The sequence below is a fragment of the Pezoporus flaviventris genome, unplaced genomic scaffold, assembly GCF_033815535.1.
Source record: "Pezoporus flaviventris isolate CSIRO_AGI_PZ_B2104156 unplaced genomic scaffold, CSIRO_AGI_Pfla_v1 ptg000031l, whole genome shotgun sequence".
In the NCBI taxonomy this organism is placed as follows: Eukaryota; Metazoa; Chordata; class Aves; order Psittaciformes; family Psittacidae; genus Pezoporus; species Pezoporus flaviventris.
In genome coordinates this window covers 53489375-53514668 of record NW_026892579.1, presented here as the reverse complement: position 1 = coordinate 53514668, position 25294 = coordinate 53489375, and the positions used below count along the sequence as shown (strand labels likewise).

Genomic DNA, 25294 nt, shown 5'->3' with positions numbered 1-25294 from the left:
CTGCATAATTGTCATTAGTAAGGGAAATCCTCTTGCTGTGCAGTTGCTGTCATGTAATCCTACACGTCATTACTTACAGTTTAATTGTCTGTGAGGATTTCTGGCCTTTCTATGATCTCTGTCTGCCTCTTTGCCCCTAGGGGAATTCTTCCCTCTCCCAGAGGCAGGCAGAAGGGATCTGCACATAGGTGCATTCTGTGGTTCAGATCATGAAGAATGAAAACCCACTAGGTTGTATAAGAATTTCCCAGAACAGAAATGAGAGTCTATCTGATGGTGAAGATAACCTACTAATTTTACTCTACCTTTTTTTATCATGATAACTACTCTTAGTAGCACAACTTATTCTTCTTTTGTGTAGAACTGATGTCCCTAGTAAAAACTAAGAAAGCTGTAATTTTCAACTGTCCCATAAGCCAAGTGATCTTCAGATGTAGACTCCCATGACTTAAATTTACTAATATTTAAATATCTTTCATCTTTAAATAGATGAAAACTTGGGCCTAGGTTAATTTTAGGTCTAGTCTGAGCCAGTCTTCTGATCTTCTATAGTTAACAAATAGAGACCAGCAGGGAATATCACACACACACCCCCCCCCATCCTAAATGCCTAATAAGCTGATCAAATTTAGATGAATTAAATCCAGACCTGTCTATCTTTAAGTGCACAAAATTGCACAAAGTTTCACTGGCAAGTCAATTATATGTCAGTGTTACCTTAAATAACAGATTTCTCTCTATTTGGGCATTATTTACACTTAATTTTCTGGAAAAGAATAACTAGTGGCTTGACCTGAAAAAAACTACATGATCTACAGTTTTCACTTGCTGAAAATGTAACTGATTTTTCTAAGCTGAAATTAAGTTAAATTTCTCTTCAGTCCCATGGTCATCATATTAGCTAATGGTTTTGTAAATCTAAAATCAGTTTTAGATTTAAAAACTGACAACAAAAATCATGGCTAGTTTGGGAAGAAGGGCTCTTGGCCCTGCTGAAATCATTGCCCAAATATTTAAACACCTATTCACTTCAGTAGAACTAGCTTTTTCTTACTAGTAGGCAGCCTGCTTGATGCTTAAGAGTAAAAATACTGGTTTCATCTCAGTTAAAGCTTCGAGAGTTAGAATGAAACTTCAAACATGTAAATACCAATAGAACTACTCTGGATTTATACTAACATTGGAATCAGGATCTTTCAAGCACTGCTTAAGCTGACCTGAGTTTTGCATAATTACTAGAGGCTAATTTGGGATTCATAGCACTGAAAGACTTTCTGGCCCAAGAGCAATTAAGGCCCCTTAACCTGGGCTGCAGAAGAAACAAGCAGTGAATAAACTGACTTTTCCTAGGAAGTTCATAAAGTATAATTTTGAAAATATGTGAGAGGTAAATAAGCAGACAAATGAGAGCAAATAAAGACAAAATAACAGAAAGACAAGTGTGATCACAAAAGCAAGAGGCCTGCTGGCCTCCAATGGATCTTGATGCTACAACACCACTTTTGGCCTTACAATGAACTTCATCTGTATTAGGATTCTGCACAGGTGCCCACGACCTCCTGAATTTCTACCATGAAATAGAGGTAAAATGTTCCATTGAATGGCTTCATGAAATCACTAAATTTCTTCCTATTCAGGTAAAACCTTACACTAAAGTCAATTTGAAAAAAAAAAAAAAAAAAAAGAAGAGACAGAATGAGGGCTATAAAAATAAATGATACAAGTTTTGTCTGGAGAAGAATATGGACTGGTGTGCAAAACCAGTGAAATTTGGTTTATTTCATTGTGAGTTATGATTGAATTAACTCAGAAGTTTACCATAAACATCTGTGGACTAGGTAGACTATGAAAGGAACAAAACACTTTTCTCTGCTTTTTCAAATCAATACTATATGAAAGAAACACAAAAAAAATGAGCTAGTTCCATGTGTGCATGTGTGTCTAAGTTTATACCCACATAAATAGGACACCAAAGACTAGTAATTGAGTGATCTGGGTGTATTAAAACAGAGCCACAGGGACAGTGTATGCCAACCATACTTTACGTGGCGTAGGTGATTTAACTTAAGATTTGAATTTAGATCTGGAATTACAGCAATGGAAACAAAAGGAGATTTGGAAGGACAACACTCTCAGGTCTATAAATAGCACTTTCATTGATGGAAGAGGTCTATTCACTGGTAGGAGAGGAGATTTTTCCTATTTTGTGTTCAGTTTTCCAGAGATCAAGAAAAAACTGGCAGCAAAAGAGAAATGTGAACCTGCAATTAAATACAGTGAGTTAGGTTATTCTAAGCCAGACAAATACAAAGTCAATCAAGCAGTAGTCCAGATGCATTGCTTATCTTACTGGTATTCAGCTAATTTGGCAAATCATGGTAATAAATGTCAAAAGTTACTGTTCCACTCAATCTTAGCCCACTTTTCCAGAAATACTGGCCTCTGTAATAAGTCTTGCAAAAAACTTACCAGCCACTTGATAAAAGAAGCTTACAAAATTATTTAAAAAAAATTTAATTATGATTCAAAAAGAACAATATGAGAAATATCCAACAAATATGAAATATCCAGACACCTTTTATAGTCATGGAAGAATGGAAGCTTATTTTCATCTTCTCTAGCAGAAAACACAAAGGCAAGACGTACAGTCAAAAGTTTTCTTCAGCACCAGTTGAAGATGGTTATTTAAAAAAAAAAACCAAACAAATTATCTGAAAAAATTGCCTTTTTTTGCCCCTCAAAGAAAACGTTAGTATCTGCTGAAAACTCCAGGACACAACCATTTGTGTTTAGGGAATAGAGATCTTGAAGTTAAGGCAAGACAAGAAAAATTAGATAGAAGGGCAGAAATGGATCCTTAAGAAAGGAGAAGATTAGAAAATCCAAGATAGAATGACTTTTTTTTATGGTTTAAATATTCTGCACCCAAGAGTGGAGAAACAGCTCCAGGAAGTCCTAACAGCAAAAAACACTGAATGAGCAGTAATGAAGAGTAAAAAACGCAAGAGGTAAATGACTGAAATTAAGAAGGGATAAAAAAAAATCACTTCAAAGGATTCTCCAGAAAATATATTAATAATCACATATTTCTTAGATATTTGTAAACTGATAACACTGATCAGGTTGGACACATAGTCACCTATCATAATGATATTCTACACAAGAATAAAGGAGTGCAAATTAAATTAATAAGGTATGGAAGATGAACTGCTTATTAACAAGTTTTATATGAAAGTATGAAAATTTTCATATCCAAAAAACAAATCCCAAGAGACCATGAAGAGATTAAGTGTCTGATCCACACCCACATTTCTGCAGATGGAAAACATGGAGGGCAAAAAAAAAAATTCAGGGCGGAAGTTCTGTATGGGACCTTTGAGATTTATTGTGGAAAATATCATTATGACCACATAGAGCATAATCTTAAATTCTTTGGCCTGCCAGAGAAGATAATTTAGCTGCAACAAAGAGCATCAATATCTTTTCAAGTGATGTGCTTGTGCAGCTTTGCCTGAACCATTTCCAGAAACAAAGGCTGAACTGAGAGTGAGGACACAAAGCATGTGATTAAGGTACTGATTGTCTCCTCATGAGATCTACATAACTATCACTTAAACTGTCAGCAAAGATGTTAGCATGTAAAACTGAGTAGGTGCCATCAGCTTCAAATACTTCACAGTGACCGCTTCTGGTCAGTTAGTACCAGTGTCATTCTATCTGTGTCTTGCTACATATATGAAATATGACTCTGAGAGAAGAGAGAACAAGGTGACCATCTCTGCAGAGCTCAAAAATGTAAAAGATAACTGCATATATTTAAGATAACTGCATATATTTATATGGAAAGAAGAATGAAGGTTGAATAATGACAGTATTGTTCTTACAGAGTGTGTACTTAGTACATATCTCAGATAAAATATTGGTGTTTAAAATTAATAGAAGGAAAATTGTGGGAAAGTAATTTAAGAATCACAAGGAGAACACTAAGACTGCATTAGGAAGCAGAAGGCAAAACTTTCCATTAGAGAAATGAGTGAAAAGTCTCAAAAATGTAAGAACTGAAGAGGAAGCCACTACCACTAACCAAGATTATTATCTTCATGTGGACTGAACAGGAGTCCAAGTCTTGAAAACTGGAGAAATCAGTAACAAAATAAAATACTTATCCATAAATTATAACACATCTTGGTAGCAGGATTGGGGTTGTATTTTTGTTGTTTTTTTTTTCCTTAATTTGAGTTGGAGGCATATGTAGTAGTAAAGCAAGCAGTGCCAGACACTTTTCTTCAGAATAGAGGTCAACTGAAGTAGCCTGGTTGCTCAAACACAGACTGGCCAAATCCAATCTACTTATAGTGAATACTCCCAGGTCCTAAATCTAAACTGTTGGGACACTATTATTCTGGGCCAAGACCAAACCCGGGAAGATGTTAAGAATTTCACAGGATGGAGAAGAGAAGGATGAGGTCCTGCTGTAAGATGTTTTAATTTAGTAGAACCATTGCAGCTGTGGTACACAGCAAACCTGCAAATAAATTGATAGAAACTTAATGAAAAAAAAAGACTCTAACTGATTCCGAAGCCATCTAGACACCTTTCTTTGACCAGCTCCATGTTCATTGGTGTCCTGAGTTCAGCAGTAGCAGTCATTTTTCTCCTTCTTGGTAGCTCATGCAGCACTGTGTTTTGACTTTCAGCCTGGGAACAGTGCTGGTGAAACAGATGTTTTCGGGTGCTGCTAAGTGATGTTTGCCCTGACCAAGGACTTTGTGAGCCTCATGCTCTGCCAGGGAGGAGGGGAAGCCAGGAGGAAGCAGAGGCAGGACACCTGACCCAAACTAACCAAAGAGGTATTCCATACCACAGCACGTCATGCCCGGGGGGATAACTGGGAGTTACCCGGAAGGACACGGGGTCTTCTGGGTCTGACTCGTTTCTCAGCCTCAGCGGGTGGTATCGTATTCTCTTCCCTTGTTATTTTCCCTTATTGTTGTCATTGGTGGTAGCGGTGGTGATTTGTGTTGTACATTGGTTGCTGGACTGTTCTTGTCTCAACCCGTGGGAGTTGCACTCTTTCGATTCTCCTCCCCATCCCTCCGGGAGCGGGGAAGGGGAGAGCCCCCGGGGGTGGACGGGACATAGGCCTCGATTGCTTCCAGCCCGGCACCACTCACTGGGAGTGAGTGAACGAGCTCTCTGGCTAGGGTTTAAACCACGACAATTGGACTGTCAGCTTAGTCCCAACAGCTATATGGGGGCTTACCCACTTTAGTCACTTACGGAAAAATTTAGACACTGACATGCAGGTAGCTGAATCTGAAATTAATCCAGCTCCATATATCCACAGTCATTTAGACAGTTACTTGGAAAGTAGCTGTCTGAAGTGCCTATTTCTTTCCATTGACTGTCGAAATAGCCTAGGGGATGGAATTGTCTTGCCTATTATCATGCAGTTGCCTGTAAGTGAGCCTTTTTTTTTTTTTTACTCTGCTATTAGGAGAAACACAGACTCTAGACACACTTAGAAAAGACAAATCCCTCAATAGGGTAACCAGCCTGCTTATCTTGGACTTAGCCAACTGACTTTTAGGTCACAAAGTCTGGGGAGATGAATTATCTATTTGTTTTTCCTAGGCCATGCTTGGGTAGCCCACGGCTAAGTTTTCTTTCCTGCTCCTGGGTCCCTTTTCATAAACCCTCAGTTTCTCAGCAAGATTGCAGTTTCATTTATCCTGCATATGTGGAGTGGCACCATCCTTTCCTTGGTGTTTCATCTCATCTCTGACTGCAGTCAGCTTGACACTCTTTTAGCCTCTAGAACAGTAGGGCTGGGAAAGCTTAAGCAGTAGGATGTTCACGAAGGACTTTTTCCGTGGATCCTCCAGATGAGAACAGGAAGCTCTTTCCAGAGTGGTGGGCAAATAGAAAGCACTGTGATGACATCTTTCCTCCACCAGGAAAGATGGCTTAAGGCACCATTATCCCCTCCCTTTCTCCTTCATAGCTGCACACTCCTGTCAGTATTCCAGGTCAAAATTATTTGGGCTAAATATACTCCTCCACACCTTTTCCCTTCCTGGATAGTGGGTCATTTGAAACCAAGTCATTTCAGTCATCTGCTTCAGAATGTGACACCATAAATGGCTGTAATGTTACCACTGAGGAGCTGGCACACAGTACTGTAAAGGTGGAAAAAGTGCCAAGGAGCAGGGTAACTGCTCTGCTCAGCTGCATTGCCAGGGACAAGTCAGGCTAACATGTGAGACCTCTTCAGAAGAAATAGAAGTACAGGTTAGTCTGCATTATAAGGAGATGGAGAAGAAATAACGAGAATCTTAGTTTTGTCAGGAAATTAGTTTGGGAGCAGAAGAACAAAGGAGTTGTCATGCCCTGAATTTATTGTAAGAGTCAACCCCAATTGGCACATTCACCAAGTCATCAATACAGATGTGTCTCCCGATCCCACTCGTACCCTAATTACTTATGCATTTATTAGTTATATTACCAAAATGCTGACGATGCCACATCATGAGCAGGACCCTATTCTGTTAGGACCTATGCAACTGCAAGGTGCCACCTAAGGGCCATGTTATTCTATTGAATTCCCAGTTGTTAGGTATAGAAAAGTTAAGCCTCTGTTGGGACATTCCTCCATGGAGAGGGTGGGAAACCGCATTATTAGAAGTTTATTTGAGGTTTTATACCCAGCTGCAAAACATTGAGCTTCTGGACTTCTGTCAGAAGTTGCATCCCATTGACCTAAAACAATATCTGATGTATGAAGTTCTTGAATGGTTGAACAAGATTCTTCTACATTACCCCTTCATGTAATTAAAGGGGAATTAATTTATGTGGTATTAAGTACGCAAGACCAAAGGATTAAGATGATATGCACTGGCCCCATGACCTAAAGCATTTGCATCATAGGGAATGCAAACTCTGATGTGGTAATACCTGTTAGAATAACTGACCAGCACCAGGTATCAGAGATACTTGCCTTCTTCCCATCAACAGTGTAGAGCTTCTTCACTGGGAACTGCAGGATCTCAGAAATCTCATCCAGGAGTGTTTTGAAACTCCTGGCATTTCTGCGGTTCAAAATGATTGAACGACGAAAACCACTTTCTCCATTCTTAACTAGTGTGATCTTCTTTGGTATTCTGGGGCCATGCTGAGTGAAAGGTGTGGAATAATCTTCAAGCTTGCCCTCCTGAGCTGTTCTTCTTAAGGTACTGGAGGGACGGCCGTTTCGTGGAGGGCCTGGCCTGTGTCCCCCAGAAGTAATGCTAATAGGCTTGACATATTTCTTGTCGGAGCAAAGATAACATCCTCCATCCTCTAGTTGGTCCAGCTCACTGATGCAATGTATTCCTCGTGGGGTGGTAATGGTCCGTACCCCAAATGGCAGTGGGACCCGATGAGAGAGGTCATCCATGAGTGCACTGAAGCTCTTGAAACTTCGCTGGTTGATGGCCATCTTGACTCCTGCAAACTGAGGATCTCCACTCTTGAAGAAGGTTATTTTTTTGGCTGGGAGTACCTTGGTGACAGTGCTTGTCCGAGCCACAGAAGTAAGGGGCTGCTCATAGTTGTAGGAGCTGGTGGTTGACAGGTAGTCAGCAGGTATCTGAGTCATCCCTCTTGCTTAATGGTAACTACAAGAGAAAATAGAGTAGTGTTTGTTTGAGTCATGCAACATTTGTTTTCCTCACAACAGTTTTACCGTCTATGCTTGATCAAAATCAGATTGTACCGACATGGAGTTATGAGCTAATTGGTCCTCACAGTTAAACCATACTTGTTCTGCAGATGCCAGTGCAAATTCAGTCAGTGTTAATAGCCTCTGAGACACAAAAAGCATGAGTCAGATCCCAAGAGAAACCCACAAAACCTGATATTTGTATATTGTTGTCAGTTCTGTGTCTTCCTTGCTTATATTTTTGAGGTTTTCTCTGAAACTATCAGAGCCAGTGATTATTTCAGTTTTATTTTTGCAAGAAGAGCACCAAGATTCCTATGCAACCCTTTAACCCCATGAACTGGTGCATAACAAAACTCTACTGAATTTGTTCATTTAGTGATTGCAAATTGTACACAACCAGTCCTGAGTGTACCAAGGGGCAGAATAGCCTGGTTTCAGAACAGCTGGGCATAGTCACACCATAGTGTTCTCGGGTAAGGTCTGAATGAAAAATCCATGGCAGCTATGCAAACAGATAACAGTAAGAAATATCACAAGACCTCTACAAAAAACCCTACAAAGGTTGGTTCTGCTAAACAATGGAATATTTGAAATCAGCCCAGTAAGGACAAACCTGAGGAGAACAATCTGCACAGTTTGTGTCGGAGCAGATGGGTCTTTCACTTTAAAAGATAAGCTGACTTTGATGTTTAAGTCTGGTGGTTGAACCTGACCTTTTGATGCCCAAGTATTTTTAATGTCTTTGCTACGGTGGAGACAAGTGGAAAAGAAACTGGACTCTACTCTTTCTTACTTGCCCTTATCAAATGCATTGTTTTGGAAGTCAACCACTAAAAAACTCAGACCATGCATTGAATGAAACTACAATGCCAAAAAAGAAGACATGTTGATTTTGACAGGGTCAAAAAAAAACCATCACCACTATTTAAAACCACTAAAATATTGGCTGCAATGAGTATGACAGATGTCTATTCCATTAGTATGAACAATGACTCCATAGTTCACTTTGAGTCGATTATTTAAACTTAAATGGAGACTCTCAAAATGGCATTTAGAGATGTCATCTTCTGATCAGAAGTTACTGCTCACAGATAGGCAGCAAACTTTTTGAATTAGTAAGGAGTACCATAGCTTTTCTTGTACCTTGCAGATGGTTCTGGCTACAAGCACCTACATCCAACTTACTTTCCAAATTACGTTCTTAGTTGATAGCAGTTTTTTATGGCAACTTCAAAAAAGTCTCTCACAATAAAAAAAAAAATAGTTTAATGTTCACAAATGAGTTAGAAAACAATAAATGTATTTCTAATTGCAAGTTTCCTTCGGTTTGCTCCTGGTTACACTTCTTGCAGCAACTGAATAAAGTTCTAGTTTCAAGAAAACAGTCATGCTATTTGCAAATTATTCTTTGGAGGACCAGTTTGGTGACCATTGTAATTCATGGGAGTTTTGTCACTTAATCCAGAGGCGCAGCATTCAAAATCTGCAAATGTTGATTTTCTCCACATTTTAAAACTAAACCATCATTTTCACATTGTGCTACTCTCAAGTGAAGTATTTGTGCACTTTGTATGACAGCAAATTCACTCCTGCAATAAATGGAAGTTTAACCTCAGGTAGTTGAGAAAAGACATTAAGCACCATTTGAAAGATTATTATTTTGACAAATGTCTGCTTTTTTATATCCATGCACACTGACAAAAATTTCAATATGATTTATTCTCTCCATGTACGTATTTCACCAAGAGATTATTCACTTATTTATTTCCCAAGTAAAGGTCAATCCATCAGCCTATCTTCCAGGGAAAAACGTATCTAATTTCTCTATTTTTCAACAGCTTTCAGAAAGGTAGCTTTAACTTTTTCTCCATAAGTCTCACATTATAGCTTTCAGACATCAGCAGCATAATTTCCAAACAAATCCATTATCCAAATTGTAGTCCCTGGACAAATGGTGGTCTACAATATACTGGCTGCATTCCCAGAAATCTAACTGCTTCCCAAAGATTTATTCTATTATTTTTTTTCAAGTTTTTCAATCATACTGTAAGAAGTAAAGAAAAAAAAGGGACAAACTGTATCATATGTTCCCAATACTAATTTTCTTTAGGAATAATTTTACAAGGTTGTTAAGGGATCAGCAGTGTAAAGGAGTATTGCCCCTTAAATTTTGGGTGATAGAGTTGGTTACACATCCAGGCCTAGATGGTCTATCTTCTTTTAAGAAGTAGTATATACGTGAAGAGCAAGCATTCCACACAAACCTTGCATGAAACGGAAACAGTTCCTTCAGGGAGAAGTTTTGTATTGTCCATTTGAAGTTTCAGAATGGTAAAGGGATTCTATTGCATACTGGCAAGGCAACAAATATGGTTATCTTGCCCAAATACATCTTTTTATAGGTACAGATATTTACAAGAAAGTCTCAATGCATATTTTCATACTTACATTGAAATACTTCATGTCTCTTGCTCAAGATGACTTTTTCTTATAGAATATCCAAGAAATTAAAAATAAATGAACAAAACAACTAAACAAACCCAACACAGCCAACCAACCACCTCTAGGGTCTAATGCACTGGACAGAGCAGGGAAATGCATTGGCAAGTTACATGCTGTCAATCAAACTGTCCTCAAAATGACTGACCACAGCTTGGAGGGTTAATCAGGACTGTGTTGCTAAGGATAGAAAGAAAAGCTACCTAATCTGCTGAAGAAGGCTCTCAAATCCACTGGGGCTTTAGGAACAGTTTGCCCAATCCTTCTCTTGCTTGTGTCTACGTAACTCAGGTATAAATCTGACTCAGTGACAGTCCTCCGAAACCATACCAGTATAAGTAAGAACACAGTCAAGGCCAAAGAGGTAACGCTTTCGTCTTGCATAAAGGCCTGCTGAGATCTGGAAAACTTTCCAGAGCCACCCTACTCATGAACTCACCAACTCATCAGCAATACTTTGGAATCAGATTTACCTTCAGGGAAACTCCAGGGAAATCGATGGAGCTAAAGTAAAGATGATGGTAGTCCTTCAGGATTTCTGTATATGTTTGTTACTTCTCATCTGATTGATAGTCATTTACTTGGGGCACAGATTCATAACAATTTTTCAGTGAAATAGTGTCTTAATAGTAAAGTCTGGTGAGTCATAATTTGCAATCAGGATGGTGAAATACTGGAACAAGTTGCACAGAGAGATGGAGATGCACCATCCCTGAAGACATTTAAGGCCAGGCTGTATGTGGTTCTGGGCAACCTGACCTAATGGAAGACGTCCCTGCCCATGGTAGGGGGTTTGGAATAGATGACCTTTGAAGGTCCCTTCCAACCCAAACTATGCTATGATTCTAAGATCATGGCAGATGTCAGAGTCTTGGATGAAATAAGAACAGCCAAGCAACATAAGAATGACAAATAACATGGAAATTACTTTTCAATTTACCATTGTAGTCCAAAAGGAGATCTCAAAATGACTAAACTATAGCAGGCAGGCAAGTCATGCACTTTTTAACCATACCAAACCTCCATTATCCAACTTCACATAGAAGCAGCTGTAAGAGCATGTAGTTGAGCATTCATTAGGTGAACCCTTAGCCAAGACATCTGCAGCACTCATCAGCCTTCACCTTCTGTCCCTCACACTACGCTTGTTATCTCCAAGGGTTTTTTTGCAGCCTTCTCTCTGTTGGGAACAAAAAAGGAGAGAAATCCAGCTACCACGCTGGAAAGTGCCTGAGGTGAGGCAGGAGAGATGTTAAAGAACTTGACTCAATGAACTGAAAATGAAGTCTGTAACCACTATTGGTTATAGATGAGAATGCTTTCATGAGAAGCATCCAGACTTGACTTAAATACTATAAATTATTCAGGGTCTATCCTGTCCAGCAGCAACAGTTCCAGTAGGTAATCCCACTTAATGCTAAACACCTCTACTTTTTTTCTAGCCTGTATATGCCTAGTGACAATTTTTTGTATGGCTTTTGTTGATAAATTATTTTGCAGACTTTTACTGGAAGTTTCTCTTACCAACGAATAATTGTAGCTTCCATTTTTACAAAGTCATTTCTTGCAGACAGAAGAAAAACGTACAGGTCAACATTAACATTTGGAATAGAGCTGGTTGAAAAATCCAGGTGTGTTACAGAGAAATCATGAACAAGACTATTTCATTTGAAAATTTTCCCAGAAAAGGTGTGAGTTTCTAGCAAGAAAGAAGAATCATTGTTTTGTAAGATCTAACTATTTTTCTCTATAAAGGCTCATTTTAATTTGCTCTGTGCCCTTTTTGAGAAAGACAAATATATTTTAAAATGTCAAACTGATCTTATTAACAAGAACTATTTATGTCCAACCAAGACAAAGTATTGTATGGAAAATTACCAAAGTTGTGATGTTTGATTCATAGAAGAGAAAAGCATTGAATTTGAAGACAGTGAACCCGTTTACCTGTGATTATTTAAGAATTTTCTGGAAACGAAAAAAAAAGGTAAATTATATATATATTTTTTTCTTTCAATTTATTTGTAACTTAAAATTACTTGAAAAGGATTATCAAATTCTGTGTAGGACTTGAAAGATACTGGCGTACTGGAGTGAGTCCAGCAAAGGACACCAAGATGATAGGACAAAATAGGAGCATATGATGTGCAGGGGAGGATAAGAGCACTGGAATCATTGATCATGGAGAAGAAATTTGGAGACATCCATATCATTGTCTAGGACATGGTATAGGCATGGTATAAAAAGAGAGAGACTCTTCCCAAAAGTGCATAGTAAAGCATTAAGATGTGGCAGATACAAGTGGCAGCATTCACAATACCATTTAGGTATTAGAGAAAATTCTTCATAATGGTGATCAAAGACTGGGATCTAAGAGGTGGAGGAATATCCAACCCTGGAGATATTAAAAACTCAGTTGAGCATCTTCATCTATTGGGCACAGCTATGTGTGGTTGGACCAGAGAATCTCCAAAGCCCCTTCCAGGCTAGTTTGTTCTGCTATTTAGCAAAGGTTGTTTGCACTCTCCTTGGCTCAGGCTCATGTGGTAATTAAGATCTAGAGAAGTGCCAGTTTAATACGATCCATCCTCCATAGCAATCTGAGCTGTTTCATCGTCAGAGACATTTTCTGTGATCTGTTAGAATACTCCACCTTTAACTACTTGAACATTGGCTCTTCCCCTTTGTAATTACTGGATTTTCTTTAAAGAAAATTGAATATTAATTTATAAGTGTGGGGCAGATCTTAGTAAATGAGGGATTTTTGTGATTGTTTCTGGGCCTTTGAAGGGATGTGTTGGGGGCTTTGTTTTGGGTTTGTTTTTTTAATTAAAAAACAAAATAAAACAAAACAATAATGTACTGTTTTTAATTTATTTGGGTCCGTATCAGTTTGAAACAAGTCAATCTTCAAAGCACAGCAGTCCAAGTTGTATTTCCAGCTACATCATTCAATGCAAAGGATTATGTTGCACTTAACATAGGTAACCAAGAAGCACAGCTTTCTGCAGGATAAGAATTAGTCTCACGGATCAGATTTACCTGCAACAAATCTCCCTCCTTTTGTAGATGAGCTTTTCAGCCATTAACGTGGCAAAGAAAGAAAACCCTCTGAATTTGCCAAAAATTTAAATGGTTTTCTTCCACTGTTCCTGGCTTTTAAAAGCATTTACTCTGTAGACAATACCTCCACATCAGTCTTCATGGACTTAAATTGTTAACTTGAGTCCCTTCAATGTGAAGTAAAATACAGTTGAAAAATGTTATTAGTTTGCCACTCACCATGCAAATAAGAGGTGCATTTATGAAGGTGAAGACCAAAGCTCATGATATCATAAGCAGTTCAGAGAATAAGGACTGAGTCATAAAGACCTGATTACAGGATCAGGACCTCAGACCAGACAGACCTTGCCCAGCTTGGGTCCTCTATACTGAGGCTTCATTCAGAATCCTGAGTTATGAAATGTACTTTCTGCTTAGGATGAAACATAAGGATAGTTGTATGAGTACAACATAATATAATAAGACAATGGACAACACATGGAGAATGTGCTAGGTTCTCGTGGTGGGCAATAAGAAACAGGGACATGGTGGTGCCCGTTTGTTGTTTCTTCCGCTATGTATCATGTTGTTTCCCATCAATTATTTCTCAGAGTTCCTCAATACAGTCATCCTGTGAGAGCTCCCCTGAGATGCTGTTAATCAGTCCAACGTGAAATTAAAGCAATCTTCCGCTGAAAGGAGAAGCCCTAATACAGAGAACTGATTTTCTTTTGCTAAAGAAATGTAGGATTTCTCTTTCGCAAAATGAAACCGAGGGCTTAAGAAACCAGAGGCAGAGAGGCCAGCTCTGCCACGTACTGTTCAACACCCAGCTGTGGTCTGTCAAAGTAACAACTCTGTGACACAGTCCTGATTACAGCATCTTTGCAACAGGTTCCAACAGCAACAGCTCCATCTGGGTGTTTCAGACTGCTCACAGTTCAGTAATACCCCTAGAAGCTGTAGACAAGGGTTTTGTTTTGGAGGGTATTTCTACTGCCATAGGCACTTCCTGAGGGTATAGCTGTTTTAAATATCCAGGGGTTTAAGTAACCTGCACTGCCCTTTACTCACATTTCTGGCAATATTGGGGAAAATAACTTTACATTTTCATTTGACGTGAGCTTGAAGTTTTATGTTCAAGCCGATTTGCATGTTTGTGCCAGGAAACTGACAAACAGTTGTGCTATTTGTCACATCAGGTGGAGAAGACAGCACGGCAAGATTGGAGCAGCTTGCCAAATTCAAACCTGGAATTGACACAACTGACTACTTGAAAGGAACAAGATCACAAGAACATACACGTACCACAAGGATTAAGCATGGGTTGAGCAGGATGTTAGCAGTCTTTTTTGCCTTCTCAGGAAGGCTCTCTGGTATGCATGTGTCTTGGTTAATGTGATCACAGCCACACAAGGTGTCTACTTCATCTGTCATTCCAGGACTATTTCCGTCTTCAAAGACGATATAAAAGCTCAGGCACAAAGGTTTTACAGACAACCAGTTGAGGTTTCCAAGACTGGTTAACTCATATACAACCAACTCCTGTTAATCTAAGCTTTGCTTCCTCATCTTCCTGTCTGTAAAGGGGAGTCAAGAAAGAGGCTGAGCAAAGCTGATTATGTGAGTAGTCAGCTGTCAGTAACAAAACAGCTGACTACGGTGAGCAGCTGAAGAACTAGGGATATGCACAATAACCAGGACAAGGCATGCCTAAAATGTGTCACCCAGAAGTCAATTAACTGAGAGAGAAACTAAGAAAGTCACGACAAGCTTTGAAGAGGTTTCAATCTATAGCTGCTTCTGGACTTGACAGCTAAAGGCTATATGTCAATGGAAGAAACTCACTGGAGATTCCAGCAACTGCAGGCACTGGAAGTTTTTTTTCCAGTTTCCATGAAACCCACCCCAATCTTTCTTCCTCAGGACAGCGCCCAACTCTGTAAACATACAGGCACATATGTCCCAAGTTCAGTGTGGGACTACCCATATGTGCAGCGAAACAACCACTTGCATCCCTCTGTTGTCATCCACCATAAGGCACAAGTTGATTTCCTCTACACCACCATCACTTCCAATTCTCCATTTGCAACAAACCTTTACTTGATATTATTAAACCTTTTGTATTTGACCTCAGTTCCTTCCAAATGATTATCAATTTTAATTTTCATTAGTACATTTTTACACTCTTTAGAAATTATTTCAAAATACATTAAATCCAGTCAGATCACTCCACATTTCAATAAGCATAGTCATTCTTTCTCACTTTCTCAATATATTTATAACTGAATCTGAAGACAGCTTTTATTCATCCAAAAATGTATCTTCTAAAATGCTTTTAAATAATTTTCCTAGCCAAATTAAACACTCTTAAAATCTGATAAACAGTAGAAGCAGTCAAGTTTCTCTGGCATCGTGTATTTATTTGGCCTTTTGACTACAATTCTTGTGCCATACAGCTGTGTACTTATTTCTGCCTTAACATTTGTTCCATTATATTAGAAGACACAATGTCTCACCTAGAGTGACTCTCCCCTTTTGGCTTTGGGTAGTAGGGAAAAAAACCCAGGGATATTATCCCAGTCCTTTCTCCTTTATTTATCCCATTTAGCATCAGCTGCATTTGGGAAATGATACACTTGGTTTCTCAATTCGTTCTGTAAAGTCCAAAGGTCAACAAGATCAGCAAAGCTGATATGTTCTTTCCAATTTTTTTTCAGGGATTCCTCCACTTGTTCTTTATCAATTACATTTTTCTTTACAGTGACTTCCTTCCTCACTTTAAATCCTGTCCAAGCTCCTCTCGTACAGTTTTCTTCTTTAAGAGAGATTTTTTTTTAAAGTCATTCAATAACTCAGCCAATTTTGAATTATTGTCCTCCTTTTTTATTTATTAATGATCTGCTTTTTCCGCTACTTTTGCTCTACCCCCAAGATTTACATCCTTTCAATTTTACTTATTCTTGGTTTTAATTCATGTCAGCAGAACTTTGACCTCTCATCAAGTGTAACATTGCTAATACTGGTACCCCAGCCAAAGTCTAAATTTGGTGATTTCTGCAACTTTTGCTTGCCTACACTTTTAACACAATAAAATGTTCTTTCTTTTCTCCTTCTATTGAATTTCAGTGCCAGATTCTCAGATCAGATGAGCCAGCAGGACTCGCTCACTGGAGCTCACAAGATCTCTTGGGATTGGCGCTTGTTGAACACCTGCTCTTTTTGGGCATTGTGCAGGAGCAGAAAGGACAATGCTTTCTCTTTGCTGCCAGCTGTGTGACAATGGTGGGTATTTCCTACAAGCACACTCTTTCCCAGATGTGTTGGGGCCATTCTGGAAGAACAAAGTGTTCTGGTGGGGTAGTATGGTCAGGTGGTTCCACAACTGCTTAACTTCAAGCAGGGTCAGAGAGATCAGATGCAGGAAGGGAGCAAGGACAAGGATCAGCCAATGCCTGGGCACTGTGGGACAAATCTATTGTACCAGCACAGGATACTTCAGCTCAATGTGGATGTCTGTAATGTCTCTACTTGAGACAATCACTCTAGCCTTCCTTCAGCATTGCCAGAAAGATATGATGTCTTTTAGGTTGCGTTCATCTCATCCTGAGCTGGATGTCTCAGATGAACTCTATCTTAAGCTCAACATGACCAGTCAGTGTGCACTTCCAGCCCAGGAACCAACCGTGTCCTGGGCTGCATCATGTCGAGGGAGGTGATTCTTCCCCTCTGCTCTGGTCTGGTGAGACCCCCCCCTGCAGTCCTGCATCCAGCTCTGGGACCCCAACATAAGAAGAACGTGGAGCGCTGAAGTGAGTCCAGATGAAGGCACAAAGATGCTCTGAGGGCTGGAGTGCTTCTGTCATCAAAACAGGCTGAGAGAGCTGGGCTTGTTCAGCCTGAAGAGAAGGCTCTGGGAAGACCTTAGAACCTTCCAGTACCTAAAGGGATTAACAAGAAAGGTGGTCTGCTTTGTAAGAGACTGGCCAACATCTGCTGCCTCCCTCCACACCCTTTCTGAATGCCCTGGTAATTCTTCCTCATCCTTATGCTCTCTCCTGTTGACATCATGTTCCCTGTGATGTCATCTGGTGACATCACTCTCCACATTCATGGTAGCAGGTGTAGCTTTAAACTGCTGGGTCTCCCCTACCCTTCCTCTGAGCTATATCCCAGATGTGGATCTGCCAACACTTTTATCGCAGTTAAAAAAACACCTCCTTATCTTTCATCACAAACCTTTCCTTCCCCCTTCCCTCCTTGTTGTGAATAAACCGCATTTGTATAACACTCAAATTCACAATCTCTGTGTCGTGTTCAACACCTACATCTCCTTCACACCAGATACTCTCTTCTGGATTGTCGCCAAATCTTACAGCTTCATGGCTGTAACCTCTCCAAAATCTCCTGCCATCCTTTCCTGCTAAAACATCTGTTTCTGAGCTAGCTCATCTCAACCTTTATAAACTTTACCAGCTTTCACAGTATTATGCAAGGTCTATTCAACATCCTGCCTATAAGATTCTTCCTTTCTGCAATCTGGTGGTTTCCCTCTATTTTTCCTCATTTTCATATTTGCCCTCGCCACCCTCAAAAGCTCTGAAGACCTTCACCTTCTCCTTTCTTGCTCCTGCCTCACCTGAAGACTGCCAAGGCTGACCAGTTCAGCTCACACCTCACAATTCATGGAGCAGAAAGTGTTCAGGTACTATGGCAAAAGATGATATGTGAAAGCACAGCGAGACATGTAGTCCTCCTTGTTGCTGTGCACCTCTCTTCCTTGGCCTCATACCCTTCCTAACACACATCTTCTAAAGCCTGTAGGTGTTAAGGCAAAGCTTATATAACACCACAGTCATTACTTGGCCCTTCATCATCAGCATTTCCCAGCCTCCACCTGATCCTGACCTGGATTCAGATGTGAACGCTGTCCCATTTGTCCTGTCTCTCACTCAGAGGCAGATGTGATAAGAAATAGCAAGATTATTTATTAAGACGCTTTGCATGCCTTTGAGGAAGCTTAAAGTGGTAATGTGCTGAAATGGGTAAATGAATCCCCAACAAGAAGAGGGTAGCCCTGGAAAAGTACTGCAAAATACACTGAAGATTATTGGTGCCGATTTTTTTTTCCCATGGGTTGGCCAAGTGCCACATTTTTCTGACTTCAGTGTTCACTTTGCCTGAACTTTAACAGCTAGGGCATCTGCCAAATGTGCTTATGGGCTTGCTGAGCTGTTCATGGAGGGCAAGTCAGAACTACCTCCCTGACAGACCTCATGGCCAGATCTCAGTGACAGGAGACTGGCTTGTGTAGTCAAGAAACAAAGATGACACTAGGTGACAAAGGCTGGTCAGCTAATGCAGAAAGATTGAAATATGAAGAAACCAAGTCACAAAGCAAAAGAAACCTGTGAGCAGTTTGTATAAACTTTGACGCAGCAGTGAATGTTCCCTCAAGTAGGACAAAAAATGTTCTGCCAAACTGTTATTATTTATTGAACTGACAGTAGTTAAAGAGTAGAGCTGGCACAACGTGGCTCTGGGACGCGCATCAGATCTGTCGAATAAGCAGATATCGTTTCTACAGATTTATTGCTCCTTTGGATTCCAGCAGTGTGCCAAAGCTGCTGCTGAGATGGCTGACAGTAAATGCACATGTTGGGACATCCACATCACCAGCCAGCACTGGCCCAGGCTTGCTGTCAGGAACAGACTTGCCCACCACCACACTGTGATTAGGCACATGTGCACGAAGAGGTCACCTCTGCTCTCTGGATGCTGTAATGCAAGCCGAACTCCTGGCTGGGCAACATCCAGGTGACCCTGCATGTGCCATCGACAGATATCCAAGCTTGGGTGCTTCCAAGCACATTGTGGATGCTGAGACCCAACCAGGGCCCATCACAGAGAGTGGGTAGAAAGCAGGCAGCTTTGGAAGCCTGCAGTGCTTAGGCTTTCTCTCCATTTCAGTTGTATTTTCACAAACATAACTGATATTCACAGTTCCCAGAGCATCAGACAGAATGGATAGATAATGGTCAGAAGGGAAACTGAGGTACTGACAGGTCAAGTGACTTGCCCACTAATGCTTATTTGGCTACAGGAACAGCACTAGGAACACGACCTTTGTCTCTTTGGTCCTGATACAGTCATTTATGCTACCTTGTTAAAGCAAAAAAAAAAAAGATAAAGAGTTCAAGCCAATTTCTGACAAAAGTGCATTGTTTCTGGGTGAGCTGCTCTGAAACAAGCATGGAAGGACTTGCATCACCATCTCGGTAGCCCACCTCTGCTGCTAAGCCTGTAAGTACACACAGGACTCTTCTCACGCAATCCAGGGCGCCAGCATCAGCGAAAACACCTAAGAAAATAAGGCAACAAGCTTCCATGCCCTGCAACAGGAGGAAGACTGAGGGTAACATTGGACAGCCACAAGCCTGCAGGATGCTGACAATTTTGAGAGGTTTTAGAGAAAAGCAACAAAATGATTGAGGGTTGGTTAGATGAAGGAAGGAGGAAAAAATAATATTGAAAGCACTAAATATACATTGCTTGGCCAAGTAATGCCTCAGGGAAAATAAAAGAGCTGGCAGTCAGGAGGAAGCTGAGAGCCAAGGAAGAAGTAGGATCTCCGTTGTTAAGGGCTCTCAGCCCTTGTAAGCGAACAATGAGGAATGACTGTGTGCTGCAAGCCAGGAGATAAGTTAGGATGAGGGGAAGCTGATGAGTGCAGGCACTACACAAATAGATGAGATCAAGTCTTTTCTGAAACAACATTTCTGCCACCAGCTGCACCTGGGTCTTGATTTTCTCCTGTGTTTTTCATTCACTGCATGGTCAAATGTTAAGGCACTAATTCTTCCCAGGCATATGGAGGAATCACTTAATGTAGAGCAAGAGGTTATAAATAGATGTGATTGGACAAAAGTGAAAAAAGGGCAAGTGAGGTCATTTAGATGGGAATAACCTTCAAATAAAGTAGTAGAAACCCCTTCTCACAGGTTATTTAAAACCAGACTGGGGAAAAAGAAAACTGGTTTCTGTATTCAAGGAAGAGTAGAATTTGGGTAAAAAATTGCCCTGTGAAGGGAAGAGATGAAGAGATCCATTGTTTATCTCTCCAAACTGATATTTTAAAATGTTCAAACCACTTTGGCTCTATAAGCAGCATTTTACACTTGAATGTGCAGTTAGTCTGGCGTTTACATTAATGGATTAAAAGTAACAAATTAATGGCAACAACAATTGACAAGGATAAAATTCACCTACTGGCCAATGATCCATGTTTCTCCAAGAAACGATAATAATACAGCCATGATTTACAAGGAGATTGATTAAAGAACAGGGGGAAAGAAAGAAAAGCCAACAACTATTAAAGCTTCAAAAGCGAGCAAAGGGAGAAGCAAGGGGTGGGAAAGGGAATAAACAAGCAAAAAACCAACAAGAGATAGAAACGTTATTTTGTGCCCTCAGTTGCTGTAAGGAGCAATTTGGGGGAGTAGAAGATAAATACCGATCGACCACCATCAGAACCAATAATTCATAGTGATTATAGACAGACCAAGAACCTACTATGTTTTCAGATGTTCAAAGCAAATACAAATCTTGGTCCTGACCCTACGAGAGGAGTCACAGAGATGCAGAAATTCACAGATCAGGAGTTTGGCCACCAGGCAATATTTTTCCACAACAGACAGATGAAACCAGGTAGTTTTTGAGCAAGAGGCAACTGCGTATTGCCAGGCTCTTCTCTGCAAAGGCTCGATAAGCTGCTGACCTATCTTGACCTATGCTTTACCTCCTGGTAAATTTATATCAGTATTCTTTTTCCCTTCCATGTTAATTCAGTCCCTGCAGATATGCCATGCTGATATTATGAGCTCCTTAGCATGATGTATAAAGACCATAAATGAAAAGCCAGGAGCTACAGGGTGAAATTCAGTGTTCCGTACTATTCAAGGGGTCAGATTTGATGATCAGATTGACCCTTATGTCATCAAGTATGTGAACCTCTCTTCAGCCCAAGAAATGAATTCATTTTTTTAATAGTAATTCACTGAAAAACTGTCAAGGGTTAATGACCTGAGGCTTGTATTTGCCAAAAAACACAAGCCCCCCCCCTTTTTAGCCTGTACTTTGAGAGACTGAGGGGTTGCCAACAAAAGAAAGAAAAAAAAAAAAACAACCAAACAAGCAAGCAAACAGAAAAGAGAAGGCCTTGTGGGCAATTTAGATCTTACAGAGAAAATCAGAGCAGAAATTCTGGCTTAGACTCCAACTGGGATTGTGGTGAAAGTCACAATCTCTCCCATCAGGGACCAGCGTTGGTGCAAAACTGCAGCCAGCCTGGCTCCCTGCCTGGGCAGTGCTGCTTAAAATGGCCATGAGTCCCCTCCCAGTACACAGGAGCCTATATCTTCTTATGGGCTTGATCCACTCAATCTCCTGCTGACCCTAAATAACAGCAGAGACTTTAAGTGGCCGCAGGGAGTTGTATTAGGAAAACTGAGATCTAGCTCTGGTCAGAAAAGAGACCTGGTCCTTTGGGAAATTCCTCAGTAAGGATGGACCCAGAGCCCACTCAAAGCCTCCCAGGAAAACACAAAAGCAGCTTTTAGAAATCTTCCAGGGATAACATCTGCATTGCTCAACAGAGCAAAATATAGCCAACAGCTATGGCTTGATCACATCAGCAACCTTCCTCCATAAGTATAACTCTTATTTCCATGGGCACTTATTTCTCCCACCTGAACATCAGCCGCATCTGACTTTCCTAGTGAGAAACAAAGATGTAAAAAAAGGAAAACAGAGCTACTGAAAAAAAGGCAATCGATTCTAACATCAGACCTCCTGCTGCTACCTGCTCTCCATTGCTCCAGTATCATCCTTGTTGCTCTTTATGCCTGTATTGATTCACAGGTGACTAGAGGGACAGAGAGCAAATTCAACTCACCACAGCAAAGGTAATCCAGGTACATAGCTTTGCTCAAGTCAGTAATCCATCCCAGGTCAGGCCTCCCTTGAGCACTCACAGCTGAGATCAAAAGCCAGGCAGAGAAATTTCCCTTCTTTACTTTTCCCAGCCCTGCAAATGAAAGAACTCTTCTGCTCACTGTCTGCACAGGGGAATGGCCCCCACCTTCCTTCCTAAATCTTTACATCTCTCCTTTTCTTGCAGCTTTCCCCACCATCGTATGCTCCCATGCTCAACCACTTCTCCAGATAAAAGAAGCAAATGGACTCTGCCCAGGGTAGCCACTTGGAATGGGATTAAGATGAGCAGCTTACAGCTGGGCACCATCTGCAGTGACGATAATTAATTAATGAGGTTTTAAAGATCTTTTTTTCTTTGTTCCTCATACAGATTTGATGACTGAGAAATTTGCATCACTGTGTGGATTGTGCTCTCTGCTGACTGACAAGCCTGACACAGTGTCTCCTTCTGTACATAGTACACCTGTATTTAAGTCACGAGCTTGAAAGGCTGGCTCCTGGTGTCAAAGCCTTTCTTGCCTTTTCTGATCACAAAGCCCATGTTTTAAGTCTCCAGCCTGTGACAGGCAGTAAATAAATCAGATTAAATGATTGCAAAAGTCCCTCCCAGCCTGAAAAAACAAAACAAAACAAAAAATGTGGCAAAAAGAAAAACTCATACTCCAGGAGAAAGTTTCATATATTCCATCAAGGGATGTTAAAGGGTGCTATAAATGATAACAAATGACAGAAATCACAACCCCAGAGAGGCAAAGGGAAACATTATTCCTCATTCACCAGTGGGAAAAGAGGCATCTTCAAATTCTGGTATTTCTTCAACAGTCAGGCCAGATGCCAGACCCCAAATGTCCTAATGCCCAGCGCAATACCTTCAATGCTTCCTTGCCAAAAGGCTCTTACGTTTTCTTACACAAAAACATTGCCTGGCCTGTAAAGATGATGTGCTCTGCAGTCCCTGTTAATGATTATTCACCCCAAAACTCTCCAGATTACACTGAGGCTCCATCCCTGCTTCCTCATCTCAGCTTTCTTTGGGTTGGACCAAAAGCATGCAGAGATGATGGTGCATGGCTGAGTATCACCTCAGCCTTGTACGGGGACACAGGATGGGTGGAAGATACCTGACAGAATATAGGTGATAACACTATAGACCCTGTGAGATAGCAGTCTACACTCCTATGCTCCTTGGGGTACAATTCCTCAAATGCTATAGCTGATGTAAAAACACAGTCATCTGACTCACCTTCAAGAGTACCTCATTCTCTCCAGGGACTGAATGAAGTCTGAGATGTTAGCTCAGATACTGAGCCCTGCCTCACAGGCACCTAGAGTTAAACGATATGAGTGTCCATCATATAAGTGGATAAGCACTTTCCAAAAATTTTCCGTATCCTAAAGTAAATATACTAGCTAACTGCAGTACTGAATAACTATTATCAAATAGCTGCTACTATTCTTTTCGTGGTGACATGGAATCTTAATTGCAAATAGTGAAAGACAGACACCACTGGGCCCTCTGCTTTAGAATGGGCTGCTCCATTTTTCAGACTCTATTGACCATGTCTCATCTAGGAAGAACAACATCATATGCAAAACACTTACATAAAGTTCAATTCCTGAGTTTATACAGTGAATCCCATCCTTACGCCCCTTGAACTATGGGGTAAATAAATAAGTAGCCCCTGCAATTACTACCTACCTTCAGATGCTTCTGTTTCTTCTGCATCAAGTGAAACAGGGAGAGACCTCAACCAGCTCTGAATTACCCTTGCAAGTGACTATTGCCCCACTGATGACAGACCAGAGGCTGTTTGCAATGTATTATTCAATAGTTGTAACCAGAGCAGAATCTAATTCTGTATGATTTCCTCAATGCTCCAAAAGACAAGGTCACAAGAACAGTGGTATAAAAATATTTTCCTTTTTGTGTGTCTCCTGTTTCTTTCCTCACCCTGTCCCATCCCAAAGTTAAACCCCATTTGCAGTACTGTTCAAACCATAACTGAAAACCTGGCTGCCTTCTGACATGTGAGGACTCTACATGTTGCAGGCTGTAACTTCAGGCAGGTGTCATGTTAAATCTCTAGAGGGATTGGTTGCTGCTTATCATCAGAAGGAGGGGAATCTCCCCAGCTTTGACGTCTGCAATAGCTTCATAAGTTAAAGCCACACATGATCAGGTTGACCTTATGCTGCAGTTGTTGATTTTTGGGTTGGTTTCTTATTTTTCAAAAAGATGATGTATACAGTTGCTCAGAGTGGGATTTCCAGCACTTTTCTCCTCTGAAAATCCTCGGTCTTAATAATTAATTATTATTATTAATTGTATTTTGGCAGCCTCCCTGGCCTTTTTTACTCATAAATATCCATGAAACTTCAAGGCATTAATGAAAATAGACTCACCTGCAGAGGTGGAAGAGGAGTTTTTTATTAAGTGTTAAGGGAGAATGCAGGGGGAGAAAGGCATTTTGGAAAATGTGTTAGGTTTGAGAAAACTCCTGGTGGGAACGTTTCTCAAATTCAGGGCTAAACCTTAGTCAAATCTACAGGGGAGAGAAAACACCCAGGGTGGAAATCTATTAACCCAGATTCAAGCCTTTTTGCTATGTTAAAAATCGCATTGAAGGTCCCAGCTCCACACCCCAGTGCCTATCCCAACCCTATTTCCTCTCCAAATAGAGTTCTATAAGGTCTTGAGCACAAGAAGAAGCTGTGATGCTCATCTGCCTTGAGAGTGAGAGAAAAGCAGATGAACTTTCAGGTTGGCTGTGACACAGCAGCAGGTTATGCAACAAAGCCAGGGATCTCCTTTTCTAATTCTCCTTCCCCCCATTAATAAACATCTCCTACCTCTCAATGAGTAATATAGCAGAAGATGGGAGAAATTAGCTGATTGATGGATAGAACCTAAGCCATTTGACTCCCATAAAGTCTTCCTTACATTTGGGTATTATTAGCACCTGTTTCTAATCCATTCTTTAAAGGGTTTATGCTTAACAGCTGAAATTGCCAAGAGTGTTAAGTCTCACTCAGAAAAAGTGAATACAGTACAGTTGGTGT

General features: G+C 40.5%; 1 protein-coding gene across 1 annotated transcript in view; it reads right to left on the bottom strand.

Annotated features, from left to right (window-relative positions):
• RP1L1 (RP1 like 1) overlaps positions 1-24167 on the bottom strand; it is a 44755-nt gene extending 20588 nt beyond the window's left edge. Inside the window, exons 1-3 of the mRNA XM_061460758.1 lie at positions 23934-24167; positions 22194-22325; positions 6998-7655 (exon numbers count right to left, since the gene is read on the bottom strand). Coding sequence (XP_061316742.1) covers positions 6998-7636 — 639 coding nt within the window. The 5' untranslated portion in view covers positions 7637-7655; positions 22194-22325; positions 23934-24167. The remainder of the gene's footprint in view (positions 1-6997; positions 7656-22193; positions 22326-23933) is intronic.
• Between the last annotated feature and the right edge of the window lie 1127 nt (positions 24168-25294).